This window comes from Gracilinanus agilis, chromosome 3, assembly GCF_016433145.1.
Source record: "Gracilinanus agilis isolate LMUSP501 chromosome 3, AgileGrace, whole genome shotgun sequence".
NCBI classification, from domain to species: domain Eukaryota; kingdom Metazoa; phylum Chordata; class Mammalia; order Didelphimorphia; family Didelphidae; genus Gracilinanus; species Gracilinanus agilis.
The window spans coordinates 164,436,345-164,456,487 of record NC_058132.1 but is presented as its reverse complement, the minus strand read 5'-3'; the positions used below and the strand labels follow the sequence as shown (position 1 = coordinate 164,456,487).

The window sequence follows — 20,143 nt, the reverse complement described above, 5'->3', positions numbered from 1 at the left end:
GCCCTTAAGGAACAAATGGACCACCATTCTGTCAAAGCAGCTCAACTGACTCCCCAAGAATGTGCCCAGCAAGCTCTGGGGAGGTTATCCATCCCAGGAAGTGCCCTGGCTAGTCAGGGGGGTTCAGCCACTGTGTGGAACACATAGAGCAGCAGGGGAAGAGACACGGCTCTCTAGGACAGAAGTTATAAAATGGTCAGACTTCCAGACCTACCAGCACTCCTGTACAGGGGAAGGCTGAGCTTTGGGAGCTCCCTCGAGCCACTTCTGCCACTGCCCAGCACTTCGCAGGCATGAAGCTCACCCTCTTCCACAGTCCTTGCCCCTTCCTCTGGGCTCTCAGCTCCCCGCTCCCACCCCCACTTCCTCCCTCAGCTCACAGCACCAGGAGACAGGGAGAGGAGTCCTTTTCAGTCAGTGAAACCTGATCAGAGCCTTCCGGGAAGGAATGTTCCTTAAGAGCTGCAGCTGTTTCTTGTCCCCACAGTCCAGAGCTGCCTCTCCCTTGAGGCTGGAGCCCCTGGCTGGAGCAACACAGAAAGAGGATTAGGTGGTTTGTTTATAGGCATTTGGCTTCTAGATTTGGGAATCTAGCTTTTCCTAGCCTTAGAGGGACCTCTAGCTGGACCCAGGGAAAAGGGGGACAGGAGGGAGAGACTGCCAGAAAAAGGGTGAATGGCCAAAAGTAGCCCCTACCCCTGCTCCTGGCCTAGGCTAAGCTTCCTCCCCGATCAAGCAACAAAAAATATCGTCCCAGACGCTATGCTAGATATTAGAAGAGATGTGAAGGACAGAGCTCCTACTTTCAAAGATTCTAGAGTTGAGCGCCAAGGCCTGCATGGTGCATAAGGAATGCCCATTGTTCATGAATCCAGGGAGATGCTACATCTATAATATATAATCTATAATCTCTCTGGCATCAATCCCCTTCTCTCAACTCCCACAACCCTCATCCTAGATCAAGTCCTCATCATCTCTCATCTAAAACTGTTGCAACAGCCCCCTCCCTGGACTTCCAACCTCTGTCCTCTCCAATCCATCCTCCTCACCACTACCAAAATAATCTCCCTAAATTCCAAGTCTAGTCACGTCGCTCCCCTGCCTAAGACTCTTCAGAGTCCGCTTTTAGGATAAAATATAAGTCACTCCACTTGGCATCTAAAGTCTTGGCAATTTGGCTACGTACCACTGCCCTAACCAGGTTTAGTTCACATTGCTCCTCTTCACAGGGCACAATCCATCCAAACTTGTCTGCTTACTTAACTTTTTGTGCAACCTTCCATCCCAGGTGCCTTTGTACTGGCTGTTCCCCAGTCCAGGGATGCACCGTCCCTTGGCTGCTGTCTCTTAAAATCCTGGGCTTTCATCAAGGCTGAGTTTTTGAGTCACTGACGCTAAAAGCTCTTCCTGTTCCCCCTAGTCGTTAGTTCTTTCTCCTTCCTGGAGGTATCCTAGATGTGCTTACCTCTTTACACCTTGGATTCTCCCCAGCCCCTGAAGAACATAAGCCTTGTGAGGGCAGGGACTGCTTTTTTAATTTTGACTTTGTATTCCTAGCACCTGGAACAGTCCCTGGCACATAATCAGCTTTAAAAATGTTTATTTTTTATAACTCAGTGGCATTGCTTGTCAGCTCCAGGAGCGGGGTAGGGAAGAGGGGTGGGAAAAGATCATGAATCATATAAACATGAAAAAATATTCTAAATAAATAAATTATTTTTAAAGATAATTAAGCAAATAAAAATATTTATTTAATTGAGTTAGGATACAAACAATGTGTCCTAAATAATATTATATAAATTATATTTATGTGTTTATAAATTTATAAAATATAATATAAAAATCATAAAATCATACAAAGCAATAGATGATAGAAAGCATTGTGTAGTATGTGCCAAATAGATACTGACACTTGTCAATAAATCAGAGATTTATTAAGTACTTACTGTGTGCTAGAGATCCAAAGATCAAACATCATACAATACAGAATCTCGTGGAATTTACATTCTATTAGAGAATAAGTTATTCTGGTAGTTTAAAGGAAGGAGAGGAGAAGTAGATTTGGAGTTAGAAGAACTTAAGTTCAGATCCTGTGTTCCGCTTTTTCCTCTCTTAGTGACATCTGGTGGGTCACTCCATCTTTCCATGCCTCAGTTTCCTCCTCTGTAAAGGGAGGGTTTGGGATTAGATGGTCTCGAAGGCATTTAAGATGTTGTGAAACTATCATCCTAAAATCACTACAAATGGTGGTGGTTAAGGAAAACTTTGTCCAAAAAAGGCAAGGCTTGAAGTAGTTCCCTCTGAGACTCAAGATATCATAAGGAGCCCAGAGAGGGTCCCGGATCCCATCTCTTTCTGAAAGGCTGGAGTCCCTTTTCCCGTGAGCCTGCGAGGCCACAGCTTGGCCAGGTGGATCAGCAGAGACATCTAGTGGCCTGAGAGGCACATGGCAAGCAGCTGGCGCTTGGAAGCCCTTCTTTTCAAAACACCAACTCTGGGAGATGATACCTCATTTCCCCAAATCTTCAGTTAAAAAGGACCTTACCAAAAAAAAAAAAAAAATACAAGGTCATTTAGTCTTTTCCTCTGTCTAGACATAATGGCACCCAAGCCATCCTAAATAAAAGATTGTTTAAAAAAACAAATTTCCTGGACATATTTAGCTTTTATAATTATCTGTATTTCATACCGTATCTCCCTTTCCACCCTCCCAATGACGTTTGAAAGGACATGAAACAAAGAAAATTTCTACTACTTTTCCTCATTTACCCATTTATTTTAGAGTATCATAATCCTTATTCTTCAGGTCAAATCCCTCCGTTGCAAGCTGAAACCTTTTTCCTTTCTCTGGGTTTCTGGGGATATAAGGATCCTTTACACAGATGATTATACAGAAAATGATTCTCTAGGTGCCCAAAGTCTGTTGTTTTAATATCTTACAGACTTATGCTTTAAATTGTGTAGAGAAACTCTTTACTCTTGCAGGTCACCTTTTCTGCAACATAGAGTCTCATTACCTAGAGCTCTGAGAAAGGTAAAGTGAATGGCCTAGGGTCATACATCCAGTGTCTATCAGAAGCAGGACTTGAATGCAGGTCTTCCTGATTTTGAGACCAACTCGCACCAAATCTCTACTGCACCAAACTCGACAATAATGATGTGGTGATAATAGAAGACCTAGTATTTCTATAGTGCTTTATAATTTGCCAAACCCCTTTACCTATGTTTGTTCCTCATTTGATCCTCCCAGTCCTGTGAAGTGGGTGCTATTATGTTCCCACTTTAAAGATAAGGAAACTGGGGGCAGCTGGGTAGCTCAGTGGATTGAGAGCCAGGCCTAGAGACAGGAGGTCCTAGGTTCAAATCTGGCCCCAGACACTTCCCAGCTGTGTGACCCTGGGCAAGTCACTTGACCCCCATTGCCTACTCTTACCACTCTTCTGCCTTGGAGCCAGTACACGGTATTGACTCCAAGACAGAAGGTAAGGGTTTTAAAAAATAAAAATAAAATGAAAAATAAAGATAAGGAAACTGAGACTGAGAGGCTGAGGGACTTCTCTAAAGTAACCCAACTCTTTCCCCAGTCAGGATTCAAACCCATGTAGTCCTGAATCTTAATTCCAGTGCTGTATCCACTGTGCCTCTAACTGCTTCAATCATTTGTATGTTGATTAATTTGTCTCTTCTTTGAACCAAAGTAATCCCAGTTTTTTTCCCCCTTTTCATTGTGTCTTTTCCCTTCAGCCCTTCCATCATCATCACTTAGAAGAGATTCTGAGGGAATTTTTGGCTGTTTAGTCGCAACCGACTCTTCCTGTCCCCATGGACCATAACTATCCATGGAGTTTTCTTGGCAGGGATACTGGAGTGGTTTGCTATTTCCTTCTCCAGTGGCTTTTGTTAGGCAATCAGAGGTGAAATGACTTGCCCTGGGTCACACAGCTAGGTCAGATTTGAATTTGGGTCTTCCTGGCTCCAGGTGCAGCACACTGGGCTACAGCTGAGTGAAACCCAGAATCTCTTTGAAGCCATTTACTTCCTTAGAGACTTCCCTTTGCTGTTCTACCTTTCTAAAGGAGGCTTCTCTCTCTGAGCATCAGAACTGGACAGAATATGGGAGTTAGTGGAACCCACCAGAGGAGGGGGGGAAATGTCCGTGTTTATTCCTGACTTGTGAGCCAACGGGTCCTAGAGCATTACTGGAGTGCTACAGAATGACTGCTATTTGGTTTGCTGTGGTTTTCCCTGAAAACTGCCTAAGCCACAAGAGGTGGGCCTGCCCCAGACCAATGAGTTTATAGAGTTTAACTGTAATTCAAACCAATTGTGTTTATAGAGGCTTGAGATGTTGCTGCTCCCCTCTCCACACTAGCTTAGGAAGTTTAGTTTATTACTACCAAATATGCTTCTCACATTTTTAAAGATGCTAAAGAGCTTGAAAAGAAATCACTCTATTTTTGTCTAGTCAGAATAGTATTCGCTTGGTTTAGTCTAGTGGGACCCTGGGGAAACTGTTGTGAAAAGACAACATCTTCTCCCCAGGTACTCCCTGTGCTAGGAATACAGAAACTCCCTCCCTAGGAAAGACCTTTAGGTTAGGCTTATTGGGAGTGAAGAGGGCCATACCTCCAACCATTCTATCGGGCTGAAGACTGAGACCTAGAGAGTGGGGAGCTACAAATCCTGAGTCACAGAGCAAACTAAATGTTCAGGATGATACCACCTGAGATGCTGGGCTCCCTCGGTATTTTAAAATGGGAAAGGTTGAGACCCTGAATGAATGATGGGAGCCCTACCTACAGACTTGGGAATGGTAACAAAATCAAATCTACTCTGCTAGGAAATCAGGACTTCTTCATCCTACCCTTGCTCAGAGGTCGTTGACATCTTCAGACATCTGCTTCTCCAGCAAAGAGACTACTTATCCAGCTCTCTCCCTCCTCTGCAGCCTCCTAGTATTTTATATTTTTGTTATACACTTCTACACTAATCCAAGGCCTTGTTTTATCTCCCCCAACTAGACCATTTATAATGCAAGGCTCATAATCTAGTTTTCTTTAAATTTCTGGTAGATGATACAACTCTTTGTTTTGAGAAACAGTAAAACAGAAAGGCAAGATGCTCTTTGAAAGTAGAGACTGTCAATTCCTTTTTGTATCCCCAGTCCTTAGCAGGGTGCCTTATAAATAATAATGATCATCACTGTAGTGTTTATCTCATTTGATCATCATGTCAATCCTTTGAGGTAAATATATCTTCTATAGTTTAAAAAATACTTTTTTTTCTCATAGCCATCCTGTAAAAGCAAGCGAGAAAAATGTAATTATCCCCATTTTACTGATGAGAGAGGTTGCAAACAGTCATAAAGAGATTAGGTGGCTTGCTTATAGTGACACAGAAGAGTCAGAACTCAAATCCACATCTTCTGACATGCAAGTTCAGACTCACTAAATTGCTGAAGGAATTCATTAAAGGGATTAGAACCCAGTCCAACAGTGATTTGGTTTAGGTTTAGTTCAGAGAATACTTTGCTCTACAGATTTAATAGTTTCGCAAAATATCTAGTGTCATTTTATAATTTAAGTTGATTAACTAGGCGGGTTTTGAGGGTAAGGGATTTTTGCTTTGGTTCGCTTTGGGAATCTGAAAATCATTGTGGTTTATTCCAGTTTGAAGCTTTTCACTCATTTTGCTTCAAAGACCCTCCTGCATAGTTGAAGGCAGGCCTTACATCCCATCCTGTGTCTAAACCTCCCAATTCCCTGAAGAATTCACCTTGGAGAAAATCATTGGCAGAGTTCTCAAAGACTCACTGCTCAGTTCCCAATAGACTTTGTCAAAGTTAGTAGGACAAAAAGGTAAGGTGCTGTCTTGAACTAAATGCTTGTGCACTCCTCACAGGACTGCCTCCTTAGACCTGGGGCAATCTCTGGGAAAGATTGTAATCTTTCCTTTTCCTTCCCTTCCCTCATCAGCACAAGCCCAACCCTGGCCTCACTGCCCAAGGTTAGATAGCTGACAGGAGTGCCCTTCACCAATTAATTAACAGGGCTCCCTCCAGGTACCTGGGATTGGCAGCTCCACTCATTCCATTGGAGACCTTATAAACTGTGGAGAACAAGCCATGTGAATTGCCTTTAGTAACCTAATACTTCCAAACAGAGTATAAACTGTTTGGACAATCCCTGCCTAGCTGGGAGAAGGAGAAGATAGCCAGAGTTTAGGGAAAGCATGCTGGATTGGCAAATCAACTCTTGCCCACTTGCCCAAAGTGAGTAGGGTTTACATATGGTGGAATCACAAACTTTGTAAATGTTATTCATTTTTATTTAATTCCTGGATGTTTCCTGGGATGAACTGGCTCAGAGAACCTTTTCAGGAGTTGATGCTCTGACAATTAAGTGGCTATGTGCTAGACTTGGAGTTGAGAGTTTGAATCCTGCCTTAGACACTTACTGGCTATGTTACTATGGATTAATCACTTAACTTTAGGTTTATACAAATATCTATAAAATTGGGATTATAAAATGAGAATAACTGTGACACTTGCTTCACAAGGTTGTTTTGAGGATCAAATAATTTAACATATGATATGTAGAGTGCTTTGTAGACCTTAAAAATTATGTAAATGTTAGCTATTAATCCTTTGAATTATTCCCTAATAATTGAGGGGAGGTAGCTTGGTGGCTCAGTTGACAGAGTGCTGAACCTGGAGTCAAGACCTAAATTCAAATTTGCTTCAGATACTACTAGCTATGGGACCCTGGGCAAGTCATTTAATCTATTTGCCTTCATCCACTGGAGAAGAAAATGGCAATCCACTCTGACATGTTTGCCAAGAAAACCCCATGAACAGTGCAGTTAGGGAGCCCAGCAGATAGAGTGCCAGGCCTGGAGTTGGGAGGACCTAGATTCAATGTTGCCTCAGACATTTGCTAGCTGTGTGACTGTGGGCAAATTCCTTAACTCTAATTGCCTAGCCCTTACCATTCCTCTATCGTAGAACTGACACTAAGATGAGGGTTTAAAAGAGTTTTAAAAAATAAAAATTTAGAAACCACAGACAGAATGGGCATGCTGCGGTCCATGGGGTTACAAAGAACCGTACGTGACTGATTAAACTGAGCAGAGCACAAGCATGGATAATCCCTAATGACAGACAGCCCAAGAGTTGAGTTTGAGTTTTTCTGCTGAGATTTAAGATGATTTGGATAAATTATGCTTTTTTTTTAAACCACCTCAGTCCTCCAGAAGATTTACCTTTCTAATTTGGTTTGACTTCAGCTAACCATCTAACATTTTGCAATGGAAAGAATGCCAGCCTTATAGTCAGAAGACTTGAGTTTGAGTCTAACCTGTGCTTAGGAAAATACTTCCCACCTCACGGAGTCTCAATGTCATTACCTCTAAGATGAGGATGAGAACCGCCTCTTGGACTGCCTCTGACCCATGATGGTTCTGAGAAACGTGCTTTAGCCACCATGACACGATACATAAAAGTCAACAGTTGCTTTCCCTTTGTATGTTGGAATTGGCAATGGAGAGAGGGGACCCAGGCAGTAGTAGGTTACAATGGAGAAGCTAACCCAAGATGGAATATTTATGACAAGTAGCCTAGGCACCTTCTGCCCTAATCCAGCTTGATACCTGCCTTGCTGTGGTGTAGAAGCAAGTGGTCCTTGGCTCTTCCAGGCAATCTGTGCTTTTGCAGTGGAAGCCCTGACACATCTGACCAAACTAGGGAGACATTCAGTGTAGGACTCGCCACAGACTGTGTACCCGCCATTGAAGATTGGACCCCCAGATACTGGTTTTGGGTTTTGCTTTGTTTTTTAATAATAGCAACTCATGAAACTATGGTACAGAGAGGGTTTATAGTATGAACTTTTTTGGCCTACTGCCCCCTTTCCAGAAAAAAATATTACTTACCGCCCCCTGGAAATTATGAAAGTATTTATTGAACTCGGAATAGAATGTAATACAAAAAAAGTGTGGCCATCACCACTTTCCTATATCACTGCAGCACCCACCAGGGGGCGGTAGCACCCACTTGGGGAATCACTGGTATAAGACCATTGCTGTATTCCCCAGAGAGATGCCACAATGACAAAATCAGTCAATGAGCATATACATCTATGCATAAATCAGACAAGTACTCAGCTCTGGAGCAAAATAGCCCATTCCCTCACAGAGCTTATACCTTATCATAGATCTTTTGAAGCACTGATGAAATTTATGCACAGAATGTTCATAGACTCAAGGCTAAATAATACACTCCACTGGAGAGATCTTGTACTCCAATCTTTCCATTTTTCAGTGAGGTAATTAAGGTCCAAAAAGATTGTGATTTGTTCGACATCATACAGCGATGTTTACAGTCACACACACACACACACACACACACTCACACACTAATACCAGGTGGTTGTTATTGTTCAGACATTTCAGTTGTGTCCAGACTCTTCATGGCCCTATTTGGGGTTTTCTTGGCAAAGATACTGGAGTCGTTTGTCATTTTCTTCTCCAACTCATTTTGTAGATGAGAAACTGAAGCAAACAGGGTTAAATGATTTGTCCAGCATTGCATGACTAGTAAGTCTCTGAGGCGAGATTTGAATTTGAGTTCCAATGACTTTTACCCAGCACTCCAGCTGCCCTTAGACCAGGTTATCTATATGGATTATATGTATAGATTGTTCCAAATTCACTTCATATGATGAGAAAACAGGAAGCTATTGAATCAATTTGATTCATTTCAAGAGGAGTAATGAATGGCATAGTAATAAGGGAATTTTGATTTGGAATCCAATGATCAGAGTTTGAATTACTACTCTGTTACTCCTGCTCTGGTGTTGGGCAAGACAACCTTTCTGGATGTCCCTTTCCTCTTCTGTAAGAAGGAAATTGGATTAAATTATCTCTATAGTTTCTTCCACCTCTGAATTCATATCCTTTTGTACCTATAAATTATGAGAAATATAAGAAATGCGCCAAAGTAAGTTGGTGGTGTCAGGGATAGAATTGATCCTGGAGTCAGGAAGATCTGATTTCAAATGTGGCCTCAAACTTGCTAGCTGTGCAACCCTGGGCAATTACTTAATCTCTATTCACCTCAGTCCCTCATCTGTAAAATGGGGACACTGGAGAAAGTGGCAAACCACTCCAGTATCTTTGTCAAGAAAGACCCCATGGTCAGACCCAACTGAACGATGACAAAATGAAGTGGCCTCACAGAACTTAAATCTACTCTGAGGTGTTATAAAGGTTCTGTTTTTACTTCCTCCAAGATGCTTACAGTGCCACTAAAAAGGTCATTCTCACACTTCATAGAGAAGGAAGCCAAAGCATGGAGCTGAGGTTCATTCTGCTCAAGGTCACAGTAAATCAGGAAGGAAAAGGAGCCAAGAATAGAAGCCAGGAGTCCTGACTCCCAGCCCCGCTTGAAGGGGAGAAGACAGTCAGGGCCAGAGCAGGTGGATGGGCAGGAGCACTCACAGGCCTCCTGTTCTGGGGCTTCTTATTTATAGGACAACCTCCTTCAGCCACGCTGCTAAGACCTGGTCTGGGGGAGGGGGAAAAGCAGCTCTAGGGGAGAATTTGAGGCCAAGACTGATCTGAGAAAGATTTACTTTCAGTGGTTTCTACTTCTGTGGGTCGTGCCTGGCTCCTGTGGTGCTCGGTGGGAAGGTAGTTTAATATGGCTTTGCCTGGGTCCTAGACAATGTCCACTGAGGAAGTTACTAGTATTTGTGGCTGCAGGGTGGAATAGCTAGTTTAAGGTTTCACTTCAACTGCATTCCAGTCTCCTGCCTACTCCTCTACTCCAAATGCTCTACTGCAAGTTAACCGACCTGAACCTCACAAAAGTTATAGGTGGGTCAGACGTGTGAAATTTTTGTATGGGAGACTGAATTTTCTTTTTTATGTTTTCTTCTTATCTACTTACCTGTCACCAAAACCTTACAGCGAGGGATGAAGCTAAGGATCTGACCAGAAGTACAAGGAAGGAGGGGGAAATGGGACAGAGAGCTAGAAGGAACCTTAGACAACATTGAGTCCAACCCCTTCATTTTACACACAAAGACACTGAGCCCAGGGAGATTGTGTCTTGTCCTGTAATAGAACACAGAGCTCTCCATTTTGAGACCAATTCTTTTTCACCGTTTTCTCCCAAATATAAAAAAATTCAGAGGTGACACCCCCAACACCTTCCTGCATCAAAGCCCTTTTCACTCACCCACCAAATATAGGATTCTCCAACAGCTTTTCCTAATTAAAAAAGAAAGGAGAGACAGGGTTTATTGAACTGTTTAATAAACTGATTTTAGATCTACTACCTGATTTCTTTTTCCTGCTGTTTGATTTTATTTGGAGGATTCTTCTCACATCTACATGTTATGGGGAAATTCTATAGAAAGTTTTGGCAATTCCAGCAATAAGCTGAAAGGATGCATTTATCATCTTTTATCATCTCTCCTTCCCACTGCCCTCCTCCCCCACCAAATTGAACAATAAAAAAGAAAAAAGCCTCATAACAAATATGCATAGTTTAGCAAAACAGATTCTTGTACTGGTCAAAAATGCATATCTCATTCTGTATTTTAAAGCTCTCTGCTAGGAGGTGGGTCACCTGCTTCAAAATATATGGGTAGGGGACAGCTAGGGGGCTCAGTAGATAAAACACCAGACCTGGCATTGGGAGAATCTACGTTCCAATTTGGCCTCAGACATTTCATAGCTGTGTGACCCTAAGCAAGTCACTTAATCCCAATTGCCTAGCCTTACCACTATTCTGCCTTAGAACCTATACTTGTATTGATCCTAAGACCAAAGATAGGATTAAAAAAAAAAAAAGATATGGGTGGGTCCTCTGGAATTGTGGTTTATCTTTGTATTGTTTCAAGTTCTGAAATCTTTCAGTGTTGTTTTTCTTTATGATGTTTTTGTTATTGTATTAATTGTTCTCCTAATTCTGCTCTCTTCTCTTTGTTCGTGGATTTTTTTTTTTTACTGAGGGAATTGAGAAATGAAGACTTGACTTCCCAACCTCATCCCAAAAACATACTTAGAATTATAAAACCTTAGCATTACAGTCAGAAGAACAATAGATTTCCTCCTAGTCTTTAATCCCATAAATGTCATCTCATCCAGTCTATACCTGAAGAGGAATTCTCTCCATGCCATACCAAAAACAAGTGGTCAACGGTCACTGTTTTAAGGCCTCTAGTGAAGTAAATGATTACTCTGAGCTTCAACGTTCCTCATAAGTCAGCGTGTTCTACTTTTGATCAACTCTGATTATTAGGAAGGTTTTCCTTATATCCAACTCCAATCTACTCCTCTAAAATATCTTTCCAGTAATCTTAGTTTATAGGCTAGGTAGAACCTAAGAGGTCATTTAATCTAACCCCCTCACTTTATACATTAAAAAAAGTGATAAGTGATTTAGCCAAAGTTATAGAAATAGCAAGGCCAGGATTCTGATTTTTGCCTTCTGGGACCAAGCAAAATAGGTCTGATCCCTCTTCATTATGATAACCCTTCACAACTTGATTATTGGGACTATGTTTCCTGAGTCTATACTCTTCTACAAATTAACTATGCCCTGAACACAGTATGCACTTAACAGGCAGTTATTGATTGAGCAAACATCCATGATCCTTTTGCCCAATTCCTATATAGCATGGTCTCCATCCTTCTCCCCTTCCCAGTCGCCATCTTTTTTTTGTTAATGTCCTACCTGAAATGTACAGTTCAGTGTTCCAGCTTCAGCCTGAGCATGGCATAATGCAACACAATTATGGTGTCCCTTGTTCTGGACACTTCTTCTCTCTATTTGATCAGCCTAATATAGCATCAGCTTTTTGAACTGCCATGTCACACTATGGGTTCACATGGGTTTGAAGTCCATTAACTCCAGGGGCCCTCACCCCAAAGCCACATAGTTTGAAGTATTAGCTAAGTATTCCTAAAGCTAATCTTTTTGACACTTTCACCATAAGGGAAAATGGAAAGTAGAGTAGGGGGCAGCTAGGTAGCACAGTAGATGGAGAGCCAGGCCTGAAGATGGGAGGTCCTAGGTTCAAATCTGGCCTCAGACATTTACTAGCTATATGACCCTGGGCAAGTTACTTAACTCCCATTCCTCAGGCCTTACCACCCTTCTGCCTTGAAACCAATACTTAGTACTGATTCTGAGGCAAAAGTTAAGGAGGGAGGGAGAGAAAAAGGAAGGAAGGAAGGAAGGAAGGAAGGAAGGAAGGAAGGAAGGGAGGGAAAGAATAAGATAAGATGAGATGGCACAGGGGTATTGAGGTATAGAGAATGGCTTGGTGAAACTTTCCTACCCCATGGTTTTGGGTTTTGTCATTTTGTGTTGGGCGGGATTTAAGGAAATAGTGTGTAAATCCAAATAATGTCTCCCTTTAACCTAGGACCTCCTACAGAACTCCCCCAATTCCATGACAGGAGTCTCCAATAACCCCCAGGGGATTGTAGTCCCAGCCTCAGCACTCCAGCAGGGAAACATTGCCATGACAACGGTCAATTCACAAGTTGTTTCAGGTGAGTACCAAAGGGGAAAAAGAAAAGGGTATGGACTAAGGACATGTGAGATACCTTTAAGCAGGGGTTGGGGATGGTGCTGCTGCAGATAACAGGCAGGAATCCAGGTTTGGGAGGGAAAGCTAATGTTCAAATCCGAGAAGAACTGAAATTTATCCATGGCATCTATCATTGGGTCATTCACTCTTTGCCTGACTGCTCATTATCTGGCTAGAAAAAGGCTTAGATCAGGGAAGCCTCACAAGACTCCTGATAAGGAAATAACTTCTAATCCTGCCTTTGGATCAAAGTTTGTATTACTTGTTTAAATGAACCAATTGGCAGTATTGCCAAATTTCTTGAAACCTCAATTCTCACATTTGGAGAAATGGAGACCTAAATCCCACAATCCCCCAGTAAAGCCAGTCACAGCCAGGAAGGAGAGACTTTTTCCCAGAATGGCTCATCAGCTATGAAGTTTTCCCACCATCTGCCTCCCTCTCGAATCTCCCACACTGCGTTGAACTCCCTCACCTTAGCTCCCAGAACCCTGCTGTCTCTGGGCTCCCTATACTGAGTCCTGTAAATTTGTAATTTTCCAGGAGAGTGTCAATAGCAGGCAAGAGACCTCAAGGGCTTGAACTAAAGGTTCTCCATGTAAACACAGGGCAGGCTTGGGGGTCCAGAAGAACAGATATGTCTGTGAAGAGTACCCCGTGCTTGTCTGCCCACTGGCATTTCTGATAATATAAAGTCCCCTTTCTTTCCAGGTGGAGCCTTGTACCAACCAGTTACCATGGTAACCTCCCAGGGTCAGGTGGTCACCCAAGCAATTCCCCAGGGAGCTATCCAGATCCAAAACACACAGGTAAGTTAAATGAGAGGGGAGACACGATCTGGGGTTAAAAAGCAACGAGGCAAGGCCTTCCCCACGGTCTGGGGTGGGGCTGCAGGTTGGGTCCAAATGAGGACTAGGCTGACAATTCCAAAGGGACAGATGTACATTTACATAGTATTTGCATGTTCACATAATATTCACATGTTCATGCCCAGAAATCCTCAGCCTCCTATTTCTCTTCCCCAGGGAAGCCGATGCTTCTCTCCCCCGAAATACTTTCTCCCCTCCTCAGTCTCTGTTACTTACGCCCTCTGCTTCGTGCTCTTCCTAACCTACCATCCTGACCAAATCTGTGCCTCTGCTCCCAAGAAAAAATCTGTTTCCTAGAAAACCCCAGAAACCTTTCCTTCCCCCACTCCCCATTGCCTTTGGACTCTGAGAGGGTGGGTGAGGTGAGGGGTAGTGGCTGAAATTCGGAGGTAGTCATGGACTCTGGGAGTGATGGGGGGAAGCGGAGCATCCTCAGGGTAATTGGGATTGAGTCACTTTCCCGTAGGGTCATTTGAGGCCAAAGCCAGAGTCCTGAGTGAGCTCAGCTGCAAAGCCCAGTCTAATCCAGGTCCCTCTGCATTCTTCCTGTCACCTGAGGGATGCAGCCGGTGCTGTTCCCCATTTCCTCCCCCTCTTGGGAGTCTCTCTGGAAGGAAGGGCTTATATGCCTTGTACTGCAGAGTGCAAGGCTTTGTGGGATTTGAGGTTTGTCTGCTGATGTTTTTTTCTCAGCACCATTATATCACACACACACACACACACACACACACACACACACACACAGGCTCTGCTAGTGGTTAAGCCAGGAAACACTGGCCTGGCTCCAAAGAGAAGAAAGGGTTAAGGCAGAGGGAGGTGGCAGGTCTTCTTCCTTTTAGCTCTGGCCCCCAACCAGTCCAGTCTTGCACATGCACAGTGATGCTTTCAGCTGGGCACAACCGGTCCTCCTAGATTTCAAAGGAGACGTGGTTAGAATCCAGGCTACTTTATTTATGCTCTCCTGTTCCCCAGGAGCCCCTTCCCACTTTGGCCAGGTCAACTATCTCATCTCTCCCATCTTCAATTAGACATTTACTAATTAGTAAACATTTATTATGTGCCAGATACTGGGCTCAGCACTGAATTTATTAACTATTTATTCAGCACCAACTTAGTCCAGAGTTCCAGGCTGCCCATCCTGCCCTTCAACCACTTTCCCCATTCCTCTTCACCCTTGAACACTTCACTTGCACAATGAAAAGGATAGACTTTTATTCTATGTTCTTATCCCTCTTTTTATTTCATTATTATTTTTGTTGTTGTTAAAACCCTTACCTTCCATCTTAGAATCAGTACTGTGTATTGGTTCCAAGGCAAAAGAGTGGTAAGGGCTAGGCAATGGGGGTTAAGTGACTTGCCCAGGGTCACACAGCTAGGAAGTGTCTGAGGCTAGATTTTAACCTAAGACCTCCCATCTCTAGCCCCTCAATCCACTGAGCTACCCAGCTGCTACCTTATCCCCCTTTTTAACCTATATATATACACAAACACACACACACACACAGGCCTGTCATATCTTGGTAAAAGTGGCAGGCTCTCAGTTCTGTGGTTCTCTGGCAGAGAGAGGTCAGGCCCTTGAAGAGAAGCTGAGCTGAGTTGGGGGGAATCCTAAGACTTCATGGAATGAGAGAGGGAGGAGCTTCCTGACCTAACAGGTTTCTACCTCTGTTGACATTTGGTAAAGATTATAAAAATCACTGGGGACCTGACACCTCAAAGCTTCAGAGACACCACTGAGCCAGTTTTTCGGGGGAGCTTTCTCTCAACAACCTTCCCAGCTCAGCTCAGGCCTCCCTTCTTATATTATTCCCATTTTGCTGCTCAAGTCAGGGAATCTTTCATATGGAAAACTTCTTGAGGGCAGAAACTAAAGTCTTTGCTTAACCACCAGTATTCAAGGACAGCTCAATAATGTCATTTGTCGTTCCTAATGGCAGCCCCATTACACTCAGTCACCAAACAAAATACTAAGGGAAGCTCCAGCCAAATGAACAATCTGTATTCCTGGCAGTGTGCACCCTGAATTCTAGTCTGTCTCCTTTCCTGCCCTGTTGAACTGGGTTGAACTGCCTAATAGGAAACTTGAAAAGTCCTCTTTATCTTTTCTTTCGACAGTAACGCAAGTGCAAAGAGCACCAGATTTGGCATCTTAGGACCTCAGTTCAAGTCTGGCATCTTCTACTTGCCCTGTGACTTGATCTATTTTTGCAAATCCCTTTCTTTACCTCTCTGAACTTCATTTCTAACACGAAGGGGTTAAACTAGGTAGTTTCTAAAATCCTCCCCCTACCTCCAACTACTACTATCTTATCTATGATTTAAAGCAGCTCAGAAAACTTCTCTGCATTAAAAAAGATTACCCCCCCAGTGCAAAATCCCAAAGGAAAAAGAATCTAGGACATTTTAGAAAGGTATGGTAGAAAGAACAGAAGCTCTGAGATTGGAGGACTTGGGTTCAAATCCTACCTTTAATACTTACTACCTGTGTAACCCTAAGCAAGTCATTTTAACCATCTGGGCCTCAGTTTCCTCATCTGGAAAATGAAGGGAGTCAACTAAATAGACTCCAAAGTTCGTTCTAGCTTTGAATTTATCATAAATCTGTGATACTCTCAGAATGACCAATTCCTATTCTAGAGGACTCATGATGAAACATACCTACTTCCTGACAGTGAGGTGATAAGACTCAATATTCAGACTGAATCTTGTATATATATACATACACACAAACACACACTTTTATATATATATATATATATATACACACACATTTTTTTTACATAGCCAATGCAGAAGTTTGTTTTGTTTGACCTATACATATTACAAGCTTTGCGGTATTTGGGGGTGGGGTTGGGTTGGGTTTTGTCTTTTTACAATGGAAACAGTGGAAGGATGAGAAAAGTAGATTTTTGTTCATTGAAAAAGTTTAAATTACATTTTTTAAAGTCTATGATCCTATGATTCCTAAAAGCCCCAGAAAGAGGTTAGTGTTCCTTATTTGTTGCCTAATGCCTCACTGCCCTCATTCTGTCCAGTACTCCTAGTGTAATATCTACAAAAAGCCTAGATGAGAGAAGAGGAGGATGAAAAGAAAAAGGGATGGCTAAGATCTACCCCAGGGTGTGTATCACCTTCCACTTTTTCCCTATGTCTTAACAGGTTTCTCTCTTTCCCCATTGTCTAGTCTGTGGTAGAGGTTTTTATCTCCTCCTCCCAATCTTTCTCTATTGTATGTTTCCACCTAGGAGCTTTCCGCCCCCTCACTTCTCAGTGAGGAGAATCAGATATCAGCCTGGCATGCTATTGTTCTCTCATCACACCCAGGATGACTAAGCCCGTGACTAAGTGCTCCTTCTACCTCCTTTCCTTTTAGAGGATTGAGGGTAAAGACCCATTTGCTTCCTGGGATCCCTCAAAAATGGGGAAGAGGGAGACCTTTTTAAAGAATATAAGAGAATGGGGGCAGCTGGGTAGCTCAGTGGTTCGAGAGCCAGGTCTAGAAATTGGAGGGCCTGGGGCCAAATCTGGCCTCAGATACTTCCTTACTGTGTGACCCTGGTCAAGTCACTTTAACTCCCATTTTCTAGCCTTTACAGTTCTTCTGCCATGGAACCAATACACAGATTCTATGAAGGAAGACGAGGGTTTAAAACAAAAAAAGAATGTAGGAAATTTTCTTCCCACCTAGCTTTGGGGGTAGAGTAGGAAGTATCTATATGGTTTTAATGAATCCTTCACTAAATTCTCCTTTATGGAGCATGGAGCATGCCAGCAGAGCACTGACCAGGCTAGTAATACCTTAAATACAAGCCCAGCAATGGATTGGACGTCTATCTCTGAGGATCAGCCTAGCTAGGTTCAGATCTCAGGAGCTTCATCACTAGAAGGTTCCACTCCTCCTCTCCCTAATGAATTTTTTTTTCTTTTTGCTTAGCCTGGACTTCAACCTCACATCCTTGTTGTCTAGGAGGAAAATAAGGTCAAGGTTAATTTGAACTTTTTTTAAAAATCATAACAACTCACTGATTATCAAGGCATAGTGTATCAGGGTGAGTGTTGATGATAGGAGGGGTATATCTAGACTCCTTTTCTTGTTAGCTTTCAGTGGGTGAGATCAGCTATCACTCATCTCCACCCCAGGGAAGACCTATAAGGGAATAAACTCAAAGAGGTTCCCCAAACTGGCAAAGTTATAGTGGGGATGTTGAAGAAAGGTGTTGGGGTTCAGTAAAGACCCTATTGGGCTGGATCCCACCTTCAGAGCCAGCCCTGTTGAGACTTGTGCCTCCCCCCACTCCTAAATTCAAGTTAGCTTTTGCCCCTCAAGATGGAGTCAGGTAATGGTCTGCCCCTCAGCCCCAAGATCAGACACCTCCCCCCTCAATGTAAGTGCTCCAGACTCTTAAGTATCAAACTATCAGGGGTTTATTAAATGGTAAATTAAATTCAGGGTACAGGGGGAAAAGGTATAGGGGAATCCAGGAAGGAGGGAAAGGATGAACTTCACTAACAACTATGTCTTCTCCCCAAGAGAGCAGCTCTGGACTCCTTCTGTGACTTGGTCACAGTAGCTAACTCTCTCTTCCCCCCTACAGTCTCCTATCAAATATTTCTAACTAATATAAAAAGGGAAGTAACTGGATCAATGGATTCAGGCAGGATCAGGGAAGGGACACCCCCCCATTCAAGCCCGCTCCCCCAGGAATGGAGAATTGCTGTTCAATGTCTTCTTTGTTGGTATTCGTGAAGATAGTAGGAATTGATGTTAGTAGTATCTCCCAATAATCCCTAATAAAAATACAGAGGAGACCAATTTACTCAGGATCCATCCCCAAAACAAAACCTCCCAACCAAAGAACCAACCCCCCAGGGTCCCAGTCCAGTCAAGAGTAAAGTGACAGTTGAGAAGACTCCTCCAAACTCCTCTTGCTGCTGGCCCCTCCCAAAAGGAATTCTGAATGGGCAACATTCTGCTGGGCTGTTTCAGGGTCCCTTCCAACTCCAATTGCCTGCTCCCCTTTGCAAATTTCAGTCCACAGTTACAATAGTAGAATCTGCCTTGCTAGAGAAAGTACTTACCCTGCTGCAATTTTTTTAAAAATCCCTAAAACATTGAAGAAAATATTGAAAATATTTGAGGTAATTAAAAAAAAGTGATGGGACAGAATGAGTACAGGAAACTGAGACCTGCAGAACTAAAACAGGGAAATTGGGTCTACTCACCTGGAAAAGGCCTTAGAATTTCTCTGGAGTTGTCTGAATCTTTTAAAATCCTCCATGATGTCCATACTAGCTTCTAGACTCAAAAAATTCTCTCCCTCAGAGGAAACAATGCCTTGCCCCAAAGCCAGAGGGGTCTAAATGAGAGCGTAAATCAATTCTTAGTTCTTAGAGCATCTTTAGTTCTGAAATCTCAGAAGCACTTTAACATTCAACCTTGTAGGGTTGGAAGTGTTCTTTATCATTCTGTAGAAGGAGAAACTGAGGCTCAGAAAAGTTAAGTGATGTGTTTGAGGTCACTTTGTGAGTTAGAACTAGAGCCAGAACCCAGTACTGGGTTACCATCCAGCCCAATGTACTCTCTATTGGATTAAGGGAAAAATATTTCTAAAGGTCACTTGAGGAGGCATCTAAAAGGTCATCCTCTCTGGAGATTGCTCTGATTGAAAAGATCACTGTCTTTGAGGGATAGTTTTAGAGTATTCTAGCCTGGAGGCAGAGGGATAGACATGGAATCTTTTAAAGGTCATGATCCAGAGATGACAGGGCTGGACGGGACTTTAGAGGTCATCTAGTCTAGCCCCCTCATTTTACAAATGAGAAAACTGAAGTCCAAAGAGGATGTCACTTCCCTCAAGATTACTTCATCCCTGGAAGTTGCCAACCTGAGATGCAAGTTCAGCACTCTTTATATATCACATTGTCTCCCTCTCCTAGCCAGTGACACTTCTCATTCTGTAATTCTTATCTCATCTTGCTGTCCTCCAATTTCCTTTGTTCCTGATTCCTTGGTTAGCTTTCTGAACCTTTGGGGAGGTTTGAGGTCTAAAAACAATCTCCTTCCTTTCCCCTCTGCTACCCCCACCCCATATTAGATACACATTCTTAACTGCATCTAAATGAGATTTGGACTCTATAGCTAATAGGGAGTTTGGGGACCACAAGGGCAGAGGCACAAGTCCAGCCAAAGACCTCCTCCAATGCCAGCACAATGTATGCAGCCCTAGTCTTATCTTACTTATATCATAGCCTGGGCCAGAGGGAGCCATCCCTGCCTGGCATGGGGCTGGAGCCTGATGTTTTATTCATATAGAAGGAATGTTTTGATGAAACCTGGGGAAAGGGGGGAGAGGGTAGTGTTGGAAATTTTAAAGTTGCTGTTTCAGTGAGGTTTTTTTTTGTAGCCTCAAACTCCCTGCTCCTTTCCTCACCCTTTCCACCTTCCTACCTTCACATCTCCATCATCATTACACACATCGTTTTCATCACTTTCTACATGGTAGGGTAACCTTGTCTTGGATCCAGTTCTCCCGTAGGGCTAGAGTAAACATGCAAAGAGGCTTCCAAAGAGTTAGATATTGTATCTATAGCAACCATTCATCCAAGATTTTCTGGGACAGTCCTGATCTGAAAAAAAGAAAATTACTTTAAATGAGGCTTTGCAAAAGAAAC

The 20,143-nt window shown here is 43.0% G+C and overlaps 1 protein-coding gene across 1 annotated transcript in view; it reads left to right on the top strand.

Annotated features, from left to right (window-relative positions):
- The window catches only part of PKNOX2 (PBX/knotted 1 homeobox 2), a 166,394-nt gene that overhangs the window by 102,664 nt on the left and 43,587 nt on the right, over window positions 1-20,143 (top strand). Inside the window, 2 exon segments of the mRNA XM_044668983.1 lie at window positions 12,435-12,564; window positions 13,314-13,411. Of these exon segments, the coding sequence (XP_044524918.1) occupies window positions 12,435-12,564; window positions 13,314-13,411 (228 nt within the window).